This window comes from Tribolium castaneum, chromosome 6, assembly GCF_031307605.1.
Source record: "Tribolium castaneum strain GA2 chromosome 6, icTriCast1.1, whole genome shotgun sequence".
In the NCBI taxonomy this organism is placed as follows: domain Eukaryota; kingdom Metazoa; phylum Arthropoda; class Insecta; order Coleoptera; family Tenebrionidae; genus Tribolium; species Tribolium castaneum.
Genome location: NC_087399.1, coordinates 6,517,211 through 6,538,954, shown reverse-complemented (window position 1 = coordinate 6,538,954; position 21,744 = coordinate 6,517,211). Strand labels below are relative to the sequence as shown.

The following is a 21,744-nucleotide window of genomic DNA, read 5'->3' as shown; positions in this document are numbered from 1 at the left end:
ACAAAGACAGCGATACCGAAAGCGCACCAGCCAGACAGAAACAGAAAACAATATTGATTTTTTTCACCGTAACCATTGGCACCCCTGCCCCTTATCACAATCAATCATTATCAATAAACGCGAAATTATCGCGTGTCGTTGATAACAGTTGGCGTTACGTCACTGTAAATAGCCCCCACGTCGCGGCAAACCCCACTACGGCCCCTCGGGTCATTGACGTCGAACCTGTCAAAGTGACGTTTCGTAATGTCAGTCCAAATTGTCAAACTTTAACTTAAATTCGAAAAATATGGGTAACGTCGACACGAAATTGAATTTCCGCAAAGCGGTGGTGCAACTGACGTCCAAATCAGAGGTAGCCCCGGCCCTGGTGCCATAAGCCCCCACAAATTCACCCCCATGTTTCAGCCCATTGATGCGAATGACGACTCGTTTTGGGAGCAATTCTGGTCCGAGAACGTTACAAACGTCCAAGACATATTCACTCTAGTGCCTGCGGCCGAAATCCGGGCGCTCCGCGAAGACGCGCCGTCGAATCTCGCCACCTTATGCTACAAAGCGGTGGAGAAGTTAGTCAAGGCTGTTGATAGTAGTTGTAGGACGCAGCACGAGCAACAAACCGGTATGACCCCTTACGGGGGATAAAACAATTTGTTAAATAATAATTACTTACAGTATTGAATTGTGCGCGCTTGCTGACGCGGATCTTGCCGTATATTTTTGAGGACCCCGAGTGGCGGGGATTTTTCTGGTCGTCGCTGCCCAGCCAAGGGGAGGACGAGGATGAGTCGGTGCCGTTGGCACAGTCGTTGCTAAACGCCGTTTGTGACTTGCTATTCTGCCCGGATTTTACGGTGGTAGCGAGCCGAAAAAGTGGCCCTGTTAGTCCCCCCAGTTGTTTTTGCCCGATTTTTACACGTTTTTTTAGGATAAAGCCGAGGAATTGTCGGCGATTGATAGCTGCGAGTACATATGGGAGGCCGGGGTCGGGTTTGCGCACTCGCCCCCACGCAGCCCCGTGCTTGACTCCAACCGAACTGAGCTACTTAAACTACTGTTGACTTGCTTTAGCGAGACTATGTATCAGCCCCCGACCGACATTTCGCAAAATCCCAACAAATGGATAGCGTAAGAATATTGCAATTTTTGTGTTTTTTTATTTTTCAATTTTTTAGTCATTTGACTTCGTCTGAAAACCGGCATGCTCTACCCATGTTTACCTCGCTTTTGAATACAGTCTGTGCTTATGACCCCGTGGGCTTGGGGGTGCCTTACAACCACCTACTTTTCAATGATTCGCTTGAGCCATTGGTTGAAGCCGCTTTGCAGATTTTGATTGTGACGCTGGATCACGATACGAGTTCGTCAAGTCCGGCAGAGGGCGAAGATGTAATAAAAAAATTATTTACTGGCTAAGGGACGTAAATAATTTAATTTTTTCGTTGTAGAGTACGGTCCCCGATAATCTCTTTATTAATTACCTCTCGCGGATACACCGCGACGAAGACTTCGAATTTATTCTTACCGGTGTTACAAGATTGTTGAATAACCCTTTAGTACAGACGTACTTGCCGAATTCGACCAAGAAAGTGCACTTTCATCAGGAGTTGTTGGTGTTTTTTTGGAAAATGTGCGATTATAACAAGAAGTTTTTGTATTTTGTGTTGAAAAGTAGCGACGTTTTGGAAGTACTGGTGCCTATTCTCTATCATCTCAACGATTCGAGAGCCGATCAGTGTAAGTTATTAACAATTGTCCGATTTTTCGCAGACTAAGTGAATTATTGATTGATTCATTTTTGCGAAAGGTTTAACCAAAGTATTGGTCATTTACTCTCAAAATATTTCTTTATACGTTTATAAAATCGAAACTTAAATTATTTTTAAATTCACCTGTATCAGATATTCTACACCATTTTATGAATGTGAAATCAAAATTTTTCTCTTATGCATTATGACTTTAATTAAAATTAGAACAATTTTTTAACTGATTTACGTAAAAATATTAAAATAAAATTATATTACAAAACATCCAGCTTGTGATGTAAGATCGAAAAAATGAAAAAATTCGGGGTTAGTGTGCTGAAAGTATTTTCTGCTGTGTTACTAATAGTTGCACAGAAATCAGCGTTCGGTATTACTCTTATTTTTCTCTATACTTATGAATTATTTCAGAATTTTTGTACCCCTCCTTATTAATAAAATATAACATTGTTGTTAGCACCAAAATTACTTCTTTGAATTTTCATTTTTTACTTAATTATTTCTTGGGACTGACGACATTTTTTTACTGATTTTCTCCACACAAAAAATTTGTAAGCATCGCTTGTTCTCAAATGTGAAATAACATAAGAATTAATAATTTTGTCAAGCTACCTAATTGTAATTCATTAATTTTTATTGGAAATAATTTCTGAAAAAAAAATCATGGACATAGAGAAAAACAAAGTATTTAAAAGCAAACGCTGAATTTTGTGCGATTATTAATTTTAGAGATAAGTGGAAAAATAAAGTCTCTGTAGACTTTCCCTGTAAGTTTATAGGACTTTTAATAGATCAGATATTTCAAAGTTGTTTTGGTGGTTTAGTGCGACTTTATTCTTGTTCTTGTTTAATTTGTAAATTTCAATTAATTGAAAATCATTGCTAGTTTTTTCAAACAAAACCTTAAAACGTGTGTTATTTTTAAGACTTGTAAAAATCTAAAATCACTTTAAATTGCCTCAAAATGACGATACAAAGCCCAGTTTTGTTGAAATCATTATATTTTGGACAACTCCTTGCTCATAAATAGCAAAACTCGTTGTAGAAAATTAGGGATATGATCTATTCTGTCACCGAAAGCGCGGATTTCTTAGGTTAAAACGACAAATCTCGCTGTAGAAATGCTAAAACCACTTTAGACTGGCTACAAACGAAGATTTAATCACTAATTTCCTTGAAATTATTTAATTTCGGACAAATCTTTGGTCCAAAACGGCAAAAAATCGCAGTAAAAAGGCTGCAATTGCTGACCTAAAACGAAAATTTCAATCTTCGGTACAGCGACTTTTGCTTTTTTCGGCCAAAAAATCGCCTAAAAACCAAGTAATTTTAAGATAATAGGTGTTTAAAGTCATGTATTTCATCCAAATAAAGAATTTTAGCTCTTTCCACAAAACTGCTACTAAAATCGTTGTTTTAGGCCAGAATAAAGTAATTTCAGCTCTTATACAACGATTTTTAACGCTTTAGAGCAAGAAATCGTCCGACTGTTGTTTCAATCGATGTTTCCTTGCTCATAAACGACAAAAATTATTGTACAAATGAACCACTTTAATATCAATTTTGGCGAAAATGCTTGATTTTGGTACAAATTTCTGGATCTACGTTTTAAAAATTCTAAACGTTTTTCCAACATAATAAACATTGCAATATTTACATTTTATTGAGTAAACACCTGATGTGTCTAATTTTTATTCTCTTTCGTCGTTGTTATTCAGAATTTATTTACTTAAGTTAGTAAGTTTTAAGTGAAATTATCTAGTCTTTGTTTATTCTCTTAATGGGAGAGAGGAGAGTTTCCCAAAAATTTTTTTGTTTTCCCTGCTTTATCTAAACAATTGTTATTACTTTTTCTTGTAGCTAGGGTAGGCCTGATGCACATAGGAGTATTTATTTTGCTTTTATTGAGCGGAGAGCGAAATTTCGGCGTTCGCCTCAACAAACCTTACACCGCAACAATTCCAATGGACATTCCCGTCTTTACCGGCACACATGCCGACCTTCTCATCATAGTTTTTCACAAAATAATAACCACCGGCCACCAAAGACTTCAACCACTATTCGATTGCCTTCTCACAATTCTAGTCAATGGTTGGTAAAACAAACACACAAAAATTTTGCGAAAATAATCAAAATTTCAGTATCTCCATACTTGAAAACCCTCTCAATGGTCGCAAGCACGAAGCTTTTGCACCTTTTAGAAGCTTTCAGTACACCTTGGTTCCTCTTTTCCTCCTCGACCAATCACCACCTAGTCTTTTTCCTTCTGGAAATCTTCAACAACATAATCCAGTACCAATTCGACGGTAACTCGAACCTGGTGTATACCATAATCCGGAAACGCCAAGTGTTCCACAATCTGGCAAACCTGCCAAGTGATTATGGCACCATTGCAAAATCGCTAAACAAACGAACGCGAAGTCGCATGTCGTCGACGACGAGTCACGAAAACGTGGCCGAGTTGGCCATGGAAGGGTCGCATCCGGCACTTCCGGCAGAACCCGGAACGTTGAAAGCCACACTTCCGGACACGCCCGGAATCGGCCAAATGACCGAAAAGGAACCGGCACACCCCTCGTACCAAAACGAACAATTGTTGACCAATGGCATGGCGTCGATTACTATGAACACGCCCACGGCGAGCACGCCCGAAGAACCGACCAATGATAACAGTGAGCAGAAGTTGAGTCGCAGTCCGTCGCGCCAATCCGTGGCCACGGTAAGTTGTCTAAGCCATGTAAGTGCGTTTTATTGGTTGGTTAGAGAAACAGTTTGCGGGTCTCCGCCTCCGGGGATAAGAACCCCGCCCATTGGACGCCCACCGGCGAATGGGTGCACTCGTGGAAGTCCAAACTGCCCCTCCAGACCATCATGCGGCTATTGCAGGTCTTGGTGCCGCAAGTTGAGAAAATTTGCATCGATAAGTAAGTAATCAATCAAGCAAAAAATTAAAAATAAAAACTGGTAAATAGACGATCTGTTGATCAGATTTTTAGCTTTTGTCGTATTTTATTTAATTTTTTTGGGTTCAGAAAATCCTGCGATTTTGTATCTCATTCCGTCTCCTAAGTTATAGTCCTCCGTAGTCTGGTCTTTATCAGAATTTTAACACTTACAGTTGATTATTAAAAAAATTAAAAATAAAAAAATAAACTTTTCGCAGAGGCCTAACTGACGAAAGCGAAATTTTGAAATTCCTGCAACATGGAACTTTGGTGGGGCTGTTACCGGTGCCGCACCCTATTCTCATACGAAAGTATCAGGCGAATTCGGGGACGACCACCTGGTTTAGGACGTACATGTGGGGCGTGATTTATTTGAGGTGAGTTGTGATTGGTCCAGACGCGTGATTGTCTTTTGTTGTTTTGTAGGAATGTCGATCCGCCGGTTTGGTACGACACCGACGTAAAACTATTTGAGATTCAGCGAATCTAAACGTAATCAAAATATTACCTAATTTATTTTTTTATTTATTTAGATCGATTTTTCCATATTTATGTAAATGTGCATTTAATATTAAGACTGTTTACAAATGGCTTTTAAATGTACTTTTAATGTAGTTACCGTTGTTTATCTTGTGATCAGTTCAATTTTTAAGTGGTTGGTATCACCTGGGCAAGGCTGGGAAATATACGTTGGAAATAACTTTATATGTCGCAGTTTTGACCGACTTTACACCAAGATCACTTATTTTAATCCTTTACTGTTGAAGCTTTTGTAACAAGAAAAAAAATTGAAGCTATTTGTGTTTCGTTTTTGTAGAAATTTATTTTCAAATGTATACGTTTGTTACAGTGTATAACGGATTAAATAAATAAATGACTATATTCAAACCTGGGGATTTGTATTTTGAGGGTTGGTAAAAAACGATTGTAGGTACGCTCTTTATTTTATTTTACATAGCTGACTAGTTCATACGTAATATTTTACAAAAAAAATCTACAGTTATTAAGGATTGCATTTGACGCAGTCTCAAATACAATAACTAGAAAAATGATGCAATAAAGAACACAAAAAGAAATGGCCTCTGCATACGTTGAAAACTTCATTAAAAATCTAATCATGTCTAATTAAAAAGTAGATTTTTCTGATATTTTTTGATATGTTTACATGACCATGGAAATTCCGCAATTCGGTGGCCACTTTAAAATACACAGTCACCGAAACAACAGTTTACGTCCTAGATTTGAAATTTATATTAGGTCGGTTTTTGATAAATGTTAGAAAAAATATAATAACATTACGGATCGGTTTATAGAAAACTCAAAGTTAATTGCGATGATAAAAGTTAACAACGCGAATGAACCAACCAAATTGCTTCAATGTGATCACGTGACTGATCAGTTAATCACGCATTTAATTGCCAATTAAATTAATGACGCTTCTATAAACCGACTCTAAGTCTAATAAATGAATGAATTAAGTTTTTCAGTTCCAGGAACAAAATAAGATTTACAACACTTAATTTACGGAAACACTCGTAATAATTATGTTTTGTATCTAGAGCGTAAATGATTGTTTTCGCGGCACAAATAAAATTATGTTAAAACTGATATTTTATTGAGCATATTGAGCAAAAATCGCATCATTTATTGGCGCTTTAACGTGATATAGTTTACGTAAATGGTTGATAAAGTAATATAAACAAATTAAAAATATTACGTCAACAAAACAGCTACAAAAAGCTGAAAGATATAAAATCATCATCGAATAAAACTTACTTTAAAATAGCATATCTTTGGTATAGGACTTGTTTTTAAAAATAAAAACTTCAAATAAAAAAATCCCTAATTAGTATACAAGAGATTGCATTTGGTTGTCACTTTCAACAGTCATCTATGTGGTACAGTCAGACCCAAAAAGAATGTCTCATTTCTCACAAGTGTCATTTTTAGGAAAACCAACTGTACTTTATACCTACCATAGGTGTGTTCCTTACGTCATAGAAGAAATAATTCGCGATTCCAAAAAATACGCCCTCTGGTGTAAATTTTTCATAATCAAATATCTAGTTTGAGTATATTATTTGAACACGGGGAAAAAACAAAAAGAGAATCATTGTTTCAAATGAGTACAGAATGTAGCTGAAACCGCGAATCGAAAAAATATGGCAATCGTTACAAAAACCCTAAAAATAATCTCACATCGGTAATATATCGACTAGTGATTCCTCAAATTTGAGCAAACTACAAGGAAGTCATTTTATTTTTCTCGTGCTCTTCGACTAATTCCGGCGGCATTTCCACCTGATACGAGATTCCATACGGCCTTAAATGATAAATCAAGTACTCCAAGACGTACATTTGATTCGGAGTGACGTAATGAAACGACACGGCATTATCCGAACAACAGTCCATCCCCTACAACAACCACTCCTACCAACCACACCACCTCAAACACCCTCTCACCTCTTTACTCTCGTAGTAAATATACTGCCAATACCAGAAGCTCTTCTTCACGTGCCCCGGAATCAGGTGATGTTCGGGCACGAACGGAAAAAACCGACCTCTCCCGACCGAATCACGTGAATCCCCGGCTTTGACCTCCACCGCTTCGAGACACTTCCCCATTTCGACGTCTTCAGCACCGCTGTTGGACTTGGAACACTTGGTGGAGTTCAGGCCGAGTTCGACGAATTTTCGCACCGCCTCCTTACTTAGGACGTAACCAGCGCCACCGCTCATGTAACCCTGTTTGACGTACGGTTTGAATTTGCAACCGAAGTAGATGGAGTCGGTGGAGCGGTATGGGAGGAGCATGTAACGCAAATTCTCCAATATCACGTAGCTGGAAAAGAGGGCGTGGCGATGGGTGGAGTTGAGCGGGAGGGGCTTACGTGTCGTCGTCGGCTTTGAGGAACCAATCAGCCTCGTGCATGTGGTTGTGGTAGACGTATTTGAACGCCTCCTTGGTCTTGCCCCACAGGTTGTTGCGGCCCTCGCCCACGGGCAGGGCCACGGCGGGAAGCGAGTCATCTGATTGGTGCAAAAAATCGGTAATTTAAAAACAAACACGCCGAAAAATTTGGGCAAAAATATGCAATAAACAAATAGTATCTTTAAACGAAATTCCAGTTATTAAACTTTTTTCGCGCATTTTTGTATATTTTACAAGCAGAAAAGCAATTATTTACCCCCAAAGTTTGCACTTATTTTACTAGTTATAACAACCTTCTATGATAATCCGATTTTCTTGTAACATTTTAGCATGAAAGCCCGTCAAGTTCAAGTTTTGTTGTTTTAATCTACTGATATAAGTAACCCTAAGCCAAAAATGGTGTTAAATTTGCCTTTTTAGTTTCTTTAAGCACATTTTTTAAATAAAAACATTTTTTTTCGAACAATGTCACCAAGACTGGCTGAGAAAACACCAAATTGATGTTATTTTCGTCTATTTTATTCAATTAGTTCGGTTTTGTATTAGAGACCTATTTATTTTAATGAAACATGCCGAAAAATCACAAAAATTTCGTCAAAATAAGCAAAAAACAAATGGTGTTTTTAGACTGAATAACTAAATATCTAAATTAGGACAATAATTACATGGTTTTTAGTGTTGTTCGAGTGTTTTTGTACGTTTTACCTTTTTTGTTTTTGCCATTTTTTTATTATTTAAACAAGTTTTTTTTAATTGTACTCAAATTGTCCCAAAAAATCCTGAAATTAAATCGAAATCAATGTTGTTTCGTTGTTGAACTCGATTTTAGTTGTTTTTTTATCGAAATTAAGTCAAAAATAAACAGAAAAAAAATAAAATTTGGTAGAAAATTGAGTGGTTTTTCCTTTTTATTGTAAAATTTTATTAGATCAATTCGAAAAAATCACCAAATAAAAAAAATTTACATTGACTTTGTTTTTTTTTAGCGCCTTTGGGAGTGATTTATATTTACATTTGCAATTATTTCAAGTAACTGTGTAAAAGTAATCCCAAAAATCACCAAATAGTTCAAAAAAAGTATAATGCTTGGTTTTTCGAAACGTTTCTTCACATTTTTGAAATATAAAACACGTTTTTCTGTAAGATTTTGTTAAACCGGACCGAAAATTGTGACTAATAGATTATTTTAAAAAAATGAAGTTGTTTTTTTTCGTTTTTAAATATTTTAAGCACTTTTTGAGGTAAAAATTCAGATTTTTCGAAAGATTTCGTTAAATCAGAGCTAATAAATTATTAAGTTACGTAAAATATTACATTGTTTTTGTTTTTTGGTCCGAAAAAATTGTAAAATCAGTTCTATGGTGGCATTAATTTCCCTTTCTTCAAACGCTTTCTCTCGAAAATAAACCAAAAAATCAATAAATATAAATAAATCAAGAAACACATCGTCAAATAGAAGCTGTAACTAATTAATTACTAAAAAAAAGAAGTTATTTTTTCCTTTCCCAATATTTTAAGCACTTTTTGAGATAAAAATAGTTTTTTCGAGAGATTTCATTAAATTAGATCATATAAATTATTTTATTTGGTATTAGATACATTATTTTTCTCTCTTTTGAACTGAAAAAATTGTCAAATTAGGACTATGGTGGCATTAATTTTCCTTGTTTCTAACGCGTTCTCTTAAAGGTTTGTAAAAAATTAAGCAAAAAAATCTATAAATACTTCGGAAATAATAGTTTTGTTCTGAAAAATCACCAACTTCTGTTGAGAATTACATGTTTATTTTTTTCTTGTGCATTAACACATTTGTCAATTAGAACCACTATTATTTCGGAAAATTTCATTAAAAAATATAGCAAAATAAGCTAAATTTGTCTTTTTACATTGTTTAAGTACGTTTTTAAAGTGAAAACCAAATTTGTTTTGGACAAAATATCGCCAAATAAAAAACAATTTGCTCGAAAATTGTGTCTTTAAATTAGATTCTCAATTGTTTTTGAAATATTAACACAATATTTACATTATTTTTTCTCTTTTTGGGACAGAACCGCAATTTCTTCAAAAATTCTGCTAAAAACAAGCCGAAAATAGCACAGTTAAACCGAACATGATTTTATTTTTGCCTTTTTGAAGTGTTTAACAAATTTATAAAAAAACATTTTTTTAGAAAATTTTTACATAAATTTGGCGAAAAATTAGCCTTTTTTTGAACTAACCAGTTACTCATTTATTTTCAAATCTTGCAATAACACAAATAAAAATTAGAAAAAATAATGCAACTTGATATTATTTTGTTTGTTTCACTCGAGATATTGGAACGATTGGAACTCTGTTTTTATCGCAAGGTCATACGAAAAATTTCATATAAAAAGTCGCAAATTTTTCCCTATACTTCATATTCACGCATAGGCGTCATACGTGACATATTTTTTCCATCTCAAGGTTGTAATACATACAGTGAAGAATTAATTTTGTTGAAAAATGGCTTTTCTATGGAAAAATTTGTAATGTCTTGATATGAATTTTTTTAAGTGAACGTAGTGTAGTGCTTATACAGGAAGAAAATGTTGTATCTTAATTTAAGAAATGGGTCATCAGTAAACACATTTTCAAAATCATAATCTCGAAAAGACTTATATGAAATTTTAAAATTACCATTGGATGCCAAGAGATATTTCAACAAAAACAAATCCAAAAGCCTGCTTTATAAACATTTACCAAACACTGTACCAAAAATGCAAACAGCTTACTGGAAAATCCTGATACGAAAAAAATACTTTTGTCGTTTTATAGATGATGCAGTAATTTTAATCACACGTAGATAAAATTTTAGAATATGTTCAACTAAAGTGCAAAAAATTTCGTATATTTTTGTGATTTTTTTTAACAAAAATTTTGATTTTTGTAATTATTTAAAACAATCTTCGAAAAGCTATTAATCGCAGAAAATGTAATTACAGTTTTAAATCTTTAAATAATTCTGCGTTTGTTAAGACACAAAAAATTTAAAATGCAACATCTGGATTTCCAATTAATAAACCAACAGATCAATTAGACACTCAAAGGGGGCCACGGTACAGTTGTCACCCCTGAATCACAGCCCACTCCCACGCATACTGATTACCAATCAACTTCCGTTTCCTCTAACCTTTTTGCGAACTCATGAATATCAACTTGTTGCACCTCTTGCCCCACGTGGCCTTGACATGTCTTGCCCTCTTCTCGTGGTTGCTAGGCCCCGTCATAATCCAGCACAAGATCCTCACTTTCTTGAACATCAAATCGGCAACAGTACTATTCTCCATCTGGTGGAACTCTTCATCGTGTCGGTGAACCCCCGGATCGATCGAGGGCCCCGACGCAGACTCCATCTCCTGACTCGTGTGGGGATCCCCCAAAGCCACCAGCAGAATCGCCGGCGAGAGAATCACATAGGCGGTCACAAACCCCACCACGACACCCGACAAGAGGGCCACCAGAAATTGCTTGTTTACGTTCGACCTGAAAATATTTACCCCCCTTATCTCGGTGTCCACTAATTAACAAAACAACCAATTCTTAATTACGATTTAATTTAATATTTTGTAAACAAACGTTTCATATTACAAGGGGTGTTTACTTAACTTACCATTTATGTAGCCCTAACCTTATGTAACTCATAATGAGACCGTTGTAGGAATCACGTCAGGAACATGTTGTTTTGCATTTTGAGTTAATTTAATTCGATTTAATCCGTGGATTTAATACAAATTATTGTTTATCACAAAAGAAATCATAAACACATCCAACTTCGCGTCCCACCATTTTGACACTGCGCAGGGGCACCAACCCACTTCTGTGTTTACTTTTTACTCATTTTACAAGTCTATTGCCTTGAATTCGAACAGTTTCGCCTGATCTTGATATTTATTTTAAAATTTAAATGTGAAAATTGGGCAAAACTAGGCTATTTCAAATAAATAACTTGGAACAATCGTGAGGCAAAGGTACAGCCACTCAAAAAGAAAATGACCCGTTCCACATATGGTTGTCGTTTTTTGAAATGTTTAAGAATTTTTTATTGGTATATTGGTTGGTTTGGACCAATCTTATAGAAGTTTACATTTTGGCGAAATTAAAAAAAATTATATCTTCCTTATTATCAAAGTTACACGTTTGAATCAAAGACAGTACAAGACACTTTTTTACAAAAATTGTAACAATATGAATATTTTTTTACTGTTTGTTTAGCTGCAATAATTTTAAGTTGTATTTTTTATTTTTCTTAATGAAAATCGTAGGCGGCCGTGAAATTTTTGAAGCTGGTTTTTTATTTATGTCTACTTATGTAATATATAATTTTTAAATATTCTTAAAAACCGCAATATTTTGCATTTTTTGCAAAAAGTATTGGATTTTCAATTAGAACTGTTTTTTGGAAATAAAAACTTTTAACTTTAAGCATTAAATAAGGTACCTTATTCAATGCTTTAAGCCACTTCTTTGCTTTGAGATTTTCGAACTCAACCATGTCATAATTAATTATTAATTACCAGAATTCTTTTATTTCAATTATTTTACAACAAAACCTTTGACTTAAAGAAAGCATATTGAACAGCACTCCCAACATACTTATTGTAAAAATTAAATTTTAAATAAAAATTTAATGTTCATTAATTTCGCCTGATTTTTGTATTTTTTCAATACTCAAGTGTGAAAATTCATGCAAAATTATTAGTTTAAAACTTAAAGAAGTTCAAGGGTTGGTGATTTGGGGTTGTAGATCAGTGTGTTACTGAAAATATTACGTAATATATTTAAGAATTGCACAACCACAATAAATATAACTTAACGTTACTAATATACATGAGCAAAATTAACTGCAACTCTGACGTGGTTTGATTATAATAAAATTATCTTACAATAATATTTACACATAAAAAAGGGATGCAAATCTGCGTCATGGTACGACATCCAGCACAAAACCACTGAATAGAGCAATGTTTGTGTTTGAAAAAAATCTGAGACTTGCAAGGCATTTTGTGCTTAAATCCACATATCAAGTTATATCACTTGGGTTGGTTGATGATATGTGATTTAAATAAACGTAAAAATGCACACTGTACTATCTACGTATGTTGAACCCTTTGCTCCCGTCTGGTCCTTTTGGCAACCGAATTACATTATCTAAGTCACTTGAGCGCGCCTTGCACGCCACTATACTAATCCTGAAACCACAAAATGAGCAAAAATCGGCCACAACCCACCCGTACTTCTCCTCTTCAGTTTTTTCAGTCTCTCCTAAAATCCTAAGTCTGGCCTCTGCATACTCCTGCTTCCTCTGCTGCAGCGTCTTTTTCGGCTGGAATACTTTCGAGTCGTTGGTGTTCTGCGGCTCCTTCGAGGGCCGCTTCAGGATTTTCACTGTGGGTTCCGGAGGCACGTACTGGGTCCTTAAGGCGTCGTCCCCCGTCAGTAAAATTTTAATCGGCACCGAACTAAGCCCGTTACTGCAACAGAAACATATATTCGGGGCATCCCCAGACCGCGGTGTCACCTTTTGGGCTCCAAGGACTTGCTCGGCGGAATAATTGACTTAAACTTCTGGTCTAACACCTGAAATCACACGGTTAGTGGGGATAACCTCAATTAGGCATGGGGGTGCAAAAGGCAAAAGGGGCTCTAGTGGGGGCTGGGGGCGGTTTTGGGGGAAAAATGGGTGCAAATGTGGGGGTTATTACATCAGTCTCTTCGATTTCTTCCCAACTTTCTAATACCTCCACTTCTTGTTGCTTGGAAGCCATGTTTTTGGTCTTGTCAGATTTGGGGATTTGGGGTTTGGGACCAAAGTCACTAACACGACCTTGAAATTCAAATTTATTAAGACTATTTTTTGAATAAAGAATCGATTATTCCGAAGATGTTCTCGGTCACAGGGGGGCCACTTTCGTCCGTGTTCTGCGGCAAGTCTTTTAGCTTGACGCTGTGTTGCCCATTTGCTAGAATTCTCTCGGCTTCCTTCGCTAAACTAATCTGAATCATCTGCTTGTTCAAAATTGGGACGACCAAATTAAACTTATCAATTTTTTTATTAATCAATTCGACTGTATTTCTACGGTTTTGTACAATTCTAGCCCAATCGTCACTGTCTTTACCACTTAGGGGACAAGGGCCCAAATACGAGCGCTTTTCTCGTAAAAAATTCCTCAATTCTTGAATTTCTTCCCTTATTTCCTTCTGTAGCGTAATCCATTCAGGTGTGAACCCGTTATCTATTAAAACCTCGTTTAGTTTATGGGTCACAAAGTCAACGTAAGGGTTGCGGTTTTGGTGACTTGGAAGAGGTTTTCCAGAGCCGGATAAATTGCTAAATTCGCCCCGAGACATCGATTCCTGAATCAAGTCCTCAACGAGACGCTCTAGTCCATATTTGGTCTTAATGTTGTGCTTCAAGGGGGCCTTGGCCAGGAGAGCCCCTTCCTCGGCGGAAACTTTGGACATTCGGTGCTTCAAAACGTTGTCAGCTGCATGTTGGGCCCGGATTCTAGTGTACTGTTTTTGCCTCTGAAAGGGATTTCCAACCCCGACACCGTCGTAACTCAAGTATTGCCGGTGTTGGGGGGCTGTGTGCTAAAACTAACAATCAAAAAAAAAATCGTTTAAATCAGTCATACTTTAATGTCCTGCTCTTGCACTTGAATTTCGTCATCGACTTGCCACCGCTCGCGCGATTTCTTATCAGTTAGGACGCGAAACGCCTTATCAATCTGAAAAAATGGCTCAGAAAAATAAAAAAATGGGTCAAAAATTTTACTTGTGAAAATTTCTCCGCATCAGCTTCTTTGGTACCACTATCGGGGTGGTACCGCTTGACAAGGTTCAAGTAAGCGGCTCGGATTTGTTCCTGCTCACTGTTTTCGGAAATACCCAAAATTTTGAAACATTTCTGAAGAAAAAAGTTCAAAAAACGTAGCAAAAAAACATTGCTCTACCTTGTATTCTAATAATTTGGCAAAACTGCTGTAATTCGTGTAGAAGACGGTGATTGTGGGTCGTTCAATTCGTAGAAGGGCCATTCTGTAAAATTTTCCAAAATTTATGCAAATACTGGATATGACAAAAAACAGATCAATGTAATTGTAATTTCAAGCCCGGCGTTAAGAATGTTTAATAAAAACATGGGTTAAAAATTAAAATGTAACCAACCAGTGAAAATAATTAGGGCCTTTTATTAAAAAAAGTTTTTGAAAATTGGCGCAAACACCGGGTATGTCGGAACCAGTGGTACCACAATTCCTAATTGTGCTTAGTGGTGCAATTTCGGGGGAAATAAACACAAATCAGTGTTTAATCTCGCAAATTGCGCTATTTCGTCGTCAAATCGAGCGAGAAGTTCGTCCCGATCGCATAATTAGTCCACGTAAGCCGCTTAACTGTAAAATTTTTAGAAGCACTGACGTCAACAACGTAGCCTGTCAAAATCGTCAAAATGGCGGAGAAGAAGAAAGGAAAGAAACGTAAAGAGGTAAATTTGACTTGTTTTCGCGCAAATTCCGTTGTTTCCCCCTTATTGTCGCCCATAACCCGCGTCCAGTGATGAGTTAATTGGTAAAGTGCCGGGCTGGTGTTTTATTGGTTAGTTGTCATAAGGGGGCTTTCGGTCGTGTTGTTCCGTGCAATTAGGTGACGTTGCGCTATTTTCCCGTTTTTATTGCCTGATCTCGTGAAGAACAATGCGGAAATTTCCCCCGACGTCACAATTCGAAAAACCCGTTTTCACAAGTGACGCGTCGACGAATCGTTCGTAACTTTAAGAAATTCACAGACCTGAGTCAGTCGTGCGGTAATCGCCGCTTTTTCCCCATAAAATCCTGTTCTTTTCGAATTAAAGAAGGTTTTTACGTGTTAACTGAGTGACGTTTTGTTTTGGCGATTTGGAGTTGGCAGCAGTTGATTTTGACGTTTTGTAGGAGTATGTGGCTCCCGGCGAAGAAGTTGCTGATAAACCGGCGAAAGAGGAGTTTGTCATCGCCAAATGGATGCGGAAAAATGTTCCAATTAAGAAAACTAAGTTTCTTAACCACAATGTTGAGTATTTCACTGGTAATTTATCATAGTTTGTTTGGGGGGAAAGTTGAGCTAAGTTGGGCAAATTATAGCTAAAAGAGCCGTTGATGCGCTCTTGGAGTCAAAGTGGGCCCAAGGCGACGAGCCCCTGTTCAAAACTCGCGAAGATATCGTTGATTATCTTCACTTGATGCTTGAACACAAGTTCTACCACAGGGCGAGAAAAGTGCCAGTTTCGGAACAAGAGCTGAAAGGCAAGAAGAAGGAGAAGAAGAATGAATCGGAGGAGAAGGAAAAGTCGAAAGAAAAGGAAAAAGGGACAGATGCCGAGAGCAGTGTCGTTGAAGGAAAAGATAAGGAACAACAAGTTAGTGCATTGTTATAATTTTTTTATTATTTTGAACGTTTTTGTTTTCTCAATTTGGCAATATTGACAATTTTGCAAGGCACAACGTTGAAATTTTTTAATTTGGTTGTGGGATTTTGATTTTTTGTATGGCATAACCGTCGTCTGAATAATTCAGTTGCACCAACTGTATTTTATATGCCTATATTATTGAGTGTTGCCAACATAATCGTAATCACAGGCCATTTTATTTTATATTCGGATTCAATTTTGCGCTGCCAGAGTGACGTCGTCCAGTATGCTAGACATCTATTCATTTTAAAGTAAAAAAAAAGCAACTTAACTTATAGGTTTAAAGTAATAAAATAATAAAATGCTCGCATATATCACCACATACAATGTAGGTTGTGACTGCTGAAAGTATATTTTACTTTATCTTAAAAACTAATACGTAGTCTAATAATATTTCTCTATATGCGTGCGAATTTTTTCAAATAATTTTTACAGTTCCTTAAAATAGTTACAAATTTACTAGTTAGTTATGTAATATATATAATAAAAATATTTCTTCCTCCTTTTCAAACAAACAGAACTTATATGTTATTTTTGTGCAATAAATACGTAAAAAAACTGTCGGTGGCTCTCAAATTCATGCATTTAAGCATCGCTTATTCTAAAATATGTATAACACTAAAAATAAAAAAAATGATGAATCAATATTTTATTATTTGTAATCAAGTAACGTTTATTGTAAGGAATTTTGGAGAAATTGTACTGAAAATAATCACATGCTTAAAAAAACAACTTAAGTACAGTCGAACAAATTGAAAATGACGCCTAAATAAATCAGCCCCTGCTTTAGATGTCGACCCTTCAAACCACAGGCAGGCAGGATAGTAACTTATCTAATTGCAAAATTTGGCTTACTTCCAATAGAATTTCAGAATTAAACTAATTCGAATTAAGTTGCCACTTATTTGCATTAACAAACGTCAAGTTAATTGATGATGTTGAGTTTTTTTAATGAAAAATTTAACAAATCATTTCTTAAAGAAAAAAGAGAAAAACATTTTTAACTTTTTTTGAGCAAAGTAAAATTAATTAAAATAATTTTTGTACGAAATAGACTTTCTCTATTTTAAACGTGATTTTATGTAAAATAACAAATGACTTAAACCATTGTTTATTTGCGAGAAGAAGGTTTTATTCCACATGGACGTTTAATTCTTGGAGCAGGAAAGCAATTAAAATTTAATTCGATTTAATTTGTCATTTGTTTTGCATTAACAAACGTCAAGTTAATCGCGTATTAACACGTACGATAAGCCGGCCTTAAGTTTTCTGTTAATTTTGTAATTGTCATTAAAAACGAATCAAAATTATTTATGTAATTTAACCAAAAAAAAAAAAATTACCTATTGATTTTTTCTGCAACAAAATTCATTTTTTAATAATAAAATTGTAATACTTTTAAAATAAATGAAAATGTTTAGTTTTTTAAATAGTAAATGATTTAACGAAAACCATTCCGTAAAGAAAATTATGCATTAATAAGATGAAATTGCCAAAAGAGAAATTATTATTAATGTAGTTTTTTTTGATGAACTGTTTTCCAAAATTAAATTAAATCACATAATTTTTGTACTTAATTTTTGTATTTATTTTATATTTTGTAAAACAATAATATTTTAAATGATTTATAAAAATTAATAACTTACCTACTTTTATTTTCTGAAATTTTTAAAATGCAGTTATTCAGAACTAATTGTTATTAAATTTTATTTCCGCTTATGTAATAACAACTCAATCTTTTTTTTATCATTTATTAATTTATTATAAAAAAATTACATTTTCATTTAACGTTTGGCAATGTAAAATAAATGCCCCCTAAAGGAATTTATCTTGAAACTACGTCTAGTTTTGCAATCCGATAAGTATGCGTTTTTTTTTCTTTATGATTGATAAATTAGTGCAAACTGAGGAGAATTTGTTGATTTGATAAGAATATTTAAGCTACAACAGCAAAATAGAAATAACAAAATTAGTCTAGCTCTTTTTGGAAGAAGCAAATTTTTGTAATTCTAAAATAAAAATGTCAAAAATGACATCCGAATGAAATTTCGCCCAGTTAATTCATGTGATCAATCTCCTAATTAAAATCGATAAAACAGAAAGTCCCACACTTATTTAACAGTTAACGCTATTTAATAATTTCGTTATTTAACTAAATGTTTTGTATTTGTTTAATCATTATTATGTACCCAAAAAAATAAGCGTTTATTGTGCCTTAATATTACAAGTGGATATCGGTTTAAACGAGCATACTGGGTGACGTAATTCGCGCGCTATGCGGCTATTGGCTAAGCCTTACCAAAGCCACTTAGATTTTGCATTCGGATTCAATTTTGCGCTTTACTGCAGCCTGAAAAAGAGAAGAGGAAGAAGAAAATCAGGTTGGAAATGCACAACGATCAAAGATTTGTTGACGGAATGGACGCCTATGTGTGGATTTACGACCCGATCCCCTTCCACTACTGGATCTTCGGTACTTTACTAGTTTTGGGGGCTATAGGTGTTTGTCTCTTCCCATTGTGGCCCCCTTCAGTGAGGTAATAGTTTTTTTTATGGCTTTTTCGTGTTTTAAATTTGGAGTGTAGGTTGGGAGTGTATTATTTGAGCGTCGCTGCTGCCGGTTTTTTGGTAACAATTATCGTTTTGGCTGTGATTCGCCTTATAATCTTCTGTCTGATTTGGGTGTTTACGTTGGGCAAGCACCACTTGTGGATTCTTCCGAATTTAACCGAAGACGTGGGTTTTTTCGCTTCGTTTTGGCCGCTTTATACAGTGAGTGTTTCGTTTGGTTGCGTTTCGGGTGATTTGACTGCGTTCTTTCAGTACGAGTATAAAGGCGGCGAGGCGAAGAAAGAGAAGAAGAAGAAGAAAAAAGATAAAGATTCGGACGGCGAGCAGGAGGATGAGAAGAGTAAAGAAGTGAAGAAGGTGGAGGATGAGGAAAAGTGAGTGGTGAATAAAACTAGTCGAGATTTTGGTGATTTTTTTCTAGAATTAGTGAGATTGGTAACGAGGGCGGGAGCCAGGTGGAAGCGCTGGGCGCCTCGGAGACGGAGAGCGAGTCGAGTCAGAGGTCGAGTACAGGGAAGGATTTCGAAATAGTCGATCAGGATGAATTGGAGTCTTAATTAGTTCGGTTAGTCGCACATTTCCGGTCTGGTGTAGATAATTTGGAGTTTTTGGGTGATTCGAGAGTTTTCGTTTTGGTTTTTTAAGTGATCAAAGTTTGAAAATTTTCGCATTTATTTTGATTTTGGGAGTTTTTCATGATTTTTGGTGCTATTAGAGAAATTGCCCATTATTTATTATTTTTCTAATCTCCATTAACTGCATTTAGACAATTTAATCTCCTACCAAGTGTTTTCATATAATTATATTGATATTGATATACAGAAATAAAGAATATTGTATATAATTAACACGATTTTTTTACATATTGTTCAAGTTGTTCATCACTTTCCTTAACATTTGATTACACAGGGCCGCATACGGGTTCAGTTCCACCAACTGTAATAATCAAACGGTTAATTACCACTAGAAACATTACATTCACACACTTACTTGACTTTTGGCAAATTGGTTGCCCATTTTGGCGGCAATTTCGAAGTCGTTTTTGGCCAACTCGAATCGTGACTCCCTCCTGTGTAAAATACCACGTTGGCAGAGTGCTTGCGATAGTGTTTTTTTCTGCTTATCGCCAGCCAATTCGATTGCTTTCGTCAAATCATCAAAGGCGTCTAAAATATTGTTTTTTGGTGTTGTGTCCTAAAATATCTAACTTAATTTATTACCTGTGAATTTTTTTTGAAATTGATAAACGTGCGCTCTGTTGTTATAAATCGAGGCTCGTTGTGGTGCGATTTCGAGTGCTTGATTTAAAATTGTTATAGCCTCGTCAAATTTTCCGGTTTCGGCCAATTGGATGGCTTCTATTTCCATTTTTTTGGTTTTGTGAACGTTGGGAGTGTCCTCTTCGATGTCTTAAAAGTGCCCAAATGTTTAATTATTTTGAAAATGAAATCAAGTTTTGTTTAAAAATCCGGAAATTCGTGAAAACTATGGTTATTGGATTAAAATTATAATCAACTTGAAACTGGAAAAACAAATAATTGTGCAAAATCGTCTGATATACTGTTTTTTTAATTAAAAAACGGTCATAATTAGCACGTCAAAAGTACGCCAATAAATCACAGAATTATGTCAAAAATGACATTATTTTTCCAAGTTCTGAGGATTTAAACACGTTTTTAGACCAAAATCCAGGTTTTTCGTCTTGTTTTTATGAAACTATAACGAAAAAATCACCAAATTTGATCGAAAACGACCAAAAATTTACCTTTCCTAAGCGTTTATTCAGCAAGAACTCAGTTATTGCGTAAAATTTTTTAAAAAGTAAGCCAATAAATCACAGAATTGAGTCAAAAATGACATTATTTTTGCAAGTTCTATGTATTTAAACATCTTTTTAGACCAAAAATCAAGTTTTTCTTCTTGTTTTTATTAAACTGAAACGAGAAAAATCGCCAAATTTGGTTGAAAATAACCAAAAATTTACATTTTCTAAGCGTTTACTCAACAAAGACTCAATTACTGTTTGAAAATTTAACTTTCTCATATTTTATTTGGCGAAACTTTAAACATAAATAATTGAGAAGTCATGAACTGGATGTCGAAACGCATGTAAAAAGTTTCTGAGACGCTTAATCCAGTGAAAAAAATGGAAAACCCTGGGCGGTTTACAAGTTGGCGACGTTTTGTCAATTTTGTAAATCTTTATTTCTTTCTTTTTTGTGGAGATTACAAAATAGTGTCAAAAAATCACTACATTAGGCCCAAAATTACTTTAATTCGCCAAAACAAGTCCATAATTCATCAAAGTAATCCAAAATGCTTCTAAATTTCCCTTTTTTTTTGACTATTTGAGCAAGTTTTTTTTGGAAGAATATTTTCAAAACTGGGTAGAAAATTATCATATTTTATTCAAATTGTTATTTCAACCTGTTCTCCTCGATTTACTTACTTTTTGAGCCAGAAACTCGTATATTTTATCTTGCCTAAAGGAATCTTAAATAACAAAAGATATTTTATTTGTTTCACTCTGTTAGGCTCGTTATTTTTTGACGAAACGTTAAAAACCATTCAAAATTTAGTCAAAGATAGTGTTATTTTTAACATTTTCGAGCTCTTGAAAAATATAAAAAACTGTAGTTTACCACTGCTTATTACTTATTACTTGTTAAGTAATTTGAATTTCAGTAGTTTTGTCGCGTACAATAATTATTTGTTATTACAGCCCGCGTAATAAACTGAAAATGGGTTTCGTAATTTCACGAAAAATTTAGAACTGGTAATATAGTTTGTAAACTGATTTAATTGTGTTCAATGTTAAACCCAAATTATCACTAACTTAAAGTTATAAGTAAAAGATGTAGTATTAGGTTCAAAAGTAAATAATTTCCAATTTTTTCGACGTTATTTATGAAACACTGACCTTGAAGTTTCGCCGCCCCCAGCGAATCACTTAGGGGTAGATTGGGGTACAAAACGGAATTCAAAATCGCAGTATCATGTTCACTCAACTCGGTCATTTTTGCAACTCATCCAAGAAATAGGAAACACAGTATTAAAAATCAAAAC

At 35.1% G+C, this 21,744-nt stretch overlaps 6 protein-coding genes across 6 annotated transcripts; 2 read left to right on the top strand and 4 right to left on the bottom strand.

Annotated features, from left to right (window-relative positions):
* The first annotated feature begins 105 nt into the window (after window positions 1-105).
* Window positions 106-5,596, top strand: LOC661517 (uncharacterized protein). The gene is made up of 11 exons (XM_008198547.3): window positions 106-355; window positions 409-622; window positions 676-881; window positions 929-1,128; window positions 1,176-1,389; window positions 1,449-1,737; window positions 3,624-3,854; window positions 3,905-4,482; window positions 4,527-4,687; window positions 4,927-5,085; window positions 5,135-5,596. Exons 1-11 carry the CDS (start codon window positions 290-292, stop codon window positions 5,196-5,198), a joined length of 2,382 nt encoding a protein of 793 aa, XP_008196769.1. The 5' UTR covers window positions 106-289; the 3' UTR covers window positions 5,199-5,596.
* Window positions 5,597-5,633: 37 nt separating this feature from the next.
* Window positions 5,634-11,475, bottom strand: LOC661564 (glycoprotein-N-acetylgalactosamine 3-beta-galactosyltransferase 1). The gene is made up of 5 exons (XM_008198548.3): window positions 11,272-11,475; window positions 10,792-11,144; window positions 7,600-7,738; window positions 7,172-7,550; window positions 5,634-7,123 (listed from the first exon to the last, which is right to left on the bottom strand). Exons 1-5 carry the CDS (start codon window positions 11,301-11,303, stop codon window positions 6,950-6,952), a joined length of 1,077 nt encoding a protein of 358 aa, XP_008196770.1. The 5' UTR covers window positions 11,304-11,475; the 3' UTR covers window positions 5,634-6,949.
* Window positions 11,476-12,418: 943 nt separating this feature from the next.
* LOC103313944 (uncharacterized protein) lies at window positions 12,419-13,490 on the bottom strand. The gene is made up of 4 exons (XM_008198551.3): window positions 13,364-13,490; window positions 13,180-13,238; window positions 12,896-13,132; window positions 12,419-12,850 (listed from the first exon to the last, which is right to left on the bottom strand). The coding sequence occupies exons 1-4, from the start codon at window positions 13,424-13,426 to the stop codon at window positions 12,748-12,750; spliced, it is 462 nt and encodes a 153-aa protein (XP_008196773.1). The 5' UTR covers window positions 13,427-13,490; the 3' UTR covers window positions 12,419-12,747.
* LOC661607 (uncharacterized protein) lies at window positions 13,487-15,582 on the bottom strand. Its single transcript, XM_967758.4, has 5 exons — window positions 15,450-15,582; window positions 14,615-14,699; window positions 14,437-14,568; window positions 14,297-14,389; window positions 13,487-14,252 (listed from the first exon to the last, which is right to left on the bottom strand). Exons 2-5 carry the CDS (start codon window positions 14,696-14,698, stop codon window positions 13,509-13,511), a joined length of 1,053 nt encoding a protein of 350 aa, XP_972851.1. The 5' UTR covers window position 14,699; window positions 15,450-15,582; the 3' UTR covers window positions 13,487-13,508.
* Trp1 (Translocation protein 1) lies at window positions 15,054-19,526 on the top strand. Its single transcript, XM_967804.5, has 7 exons — window positions 15,054-15,147; window positions 15,593-15,725; window positions 15,782-16,056; window positions 18,457-18,644; window positions 18,693-18,879; window positions 18,931-19,052; window positions 19,100-19,526. Exons 1-7 carry the CDS (start codon window positions 15,112-15,114, stop codon window positions 19,233-19,235), a joined length of 1,077 nt encoding a protein of 358 aa, XP_972897.1. The 5' UTR covers window positions 15,054-15,111; the 3' UTR covers window positions 19,236-19,526.
* On the bottom strand, window positions 19,466-21,739 carry LOC661693 (uncharacterized protein). Its single transcript, XM_967841.4, has 4 exons — window positions 21,599-21,739; window positions 19,899-20,087; window positions 19,669-19,844; window positions 19,466-19,614 (listed from the first exon to the last, which is right to left on the bottom strand). Exons 1-4 carry the CDS (start codon window positions 21,693-21,695, stop codon window positions 19,537-19,539), a joined length of 540 nt encoding a protein of 179 aa, XP_972934.1. The 5' UTR covers window positions 21,696-21,739; the 3' UTR covers window positions 19,466-19,536.
* Window positions 21,740-21,744: the final 5 nt, after the last annotated feature.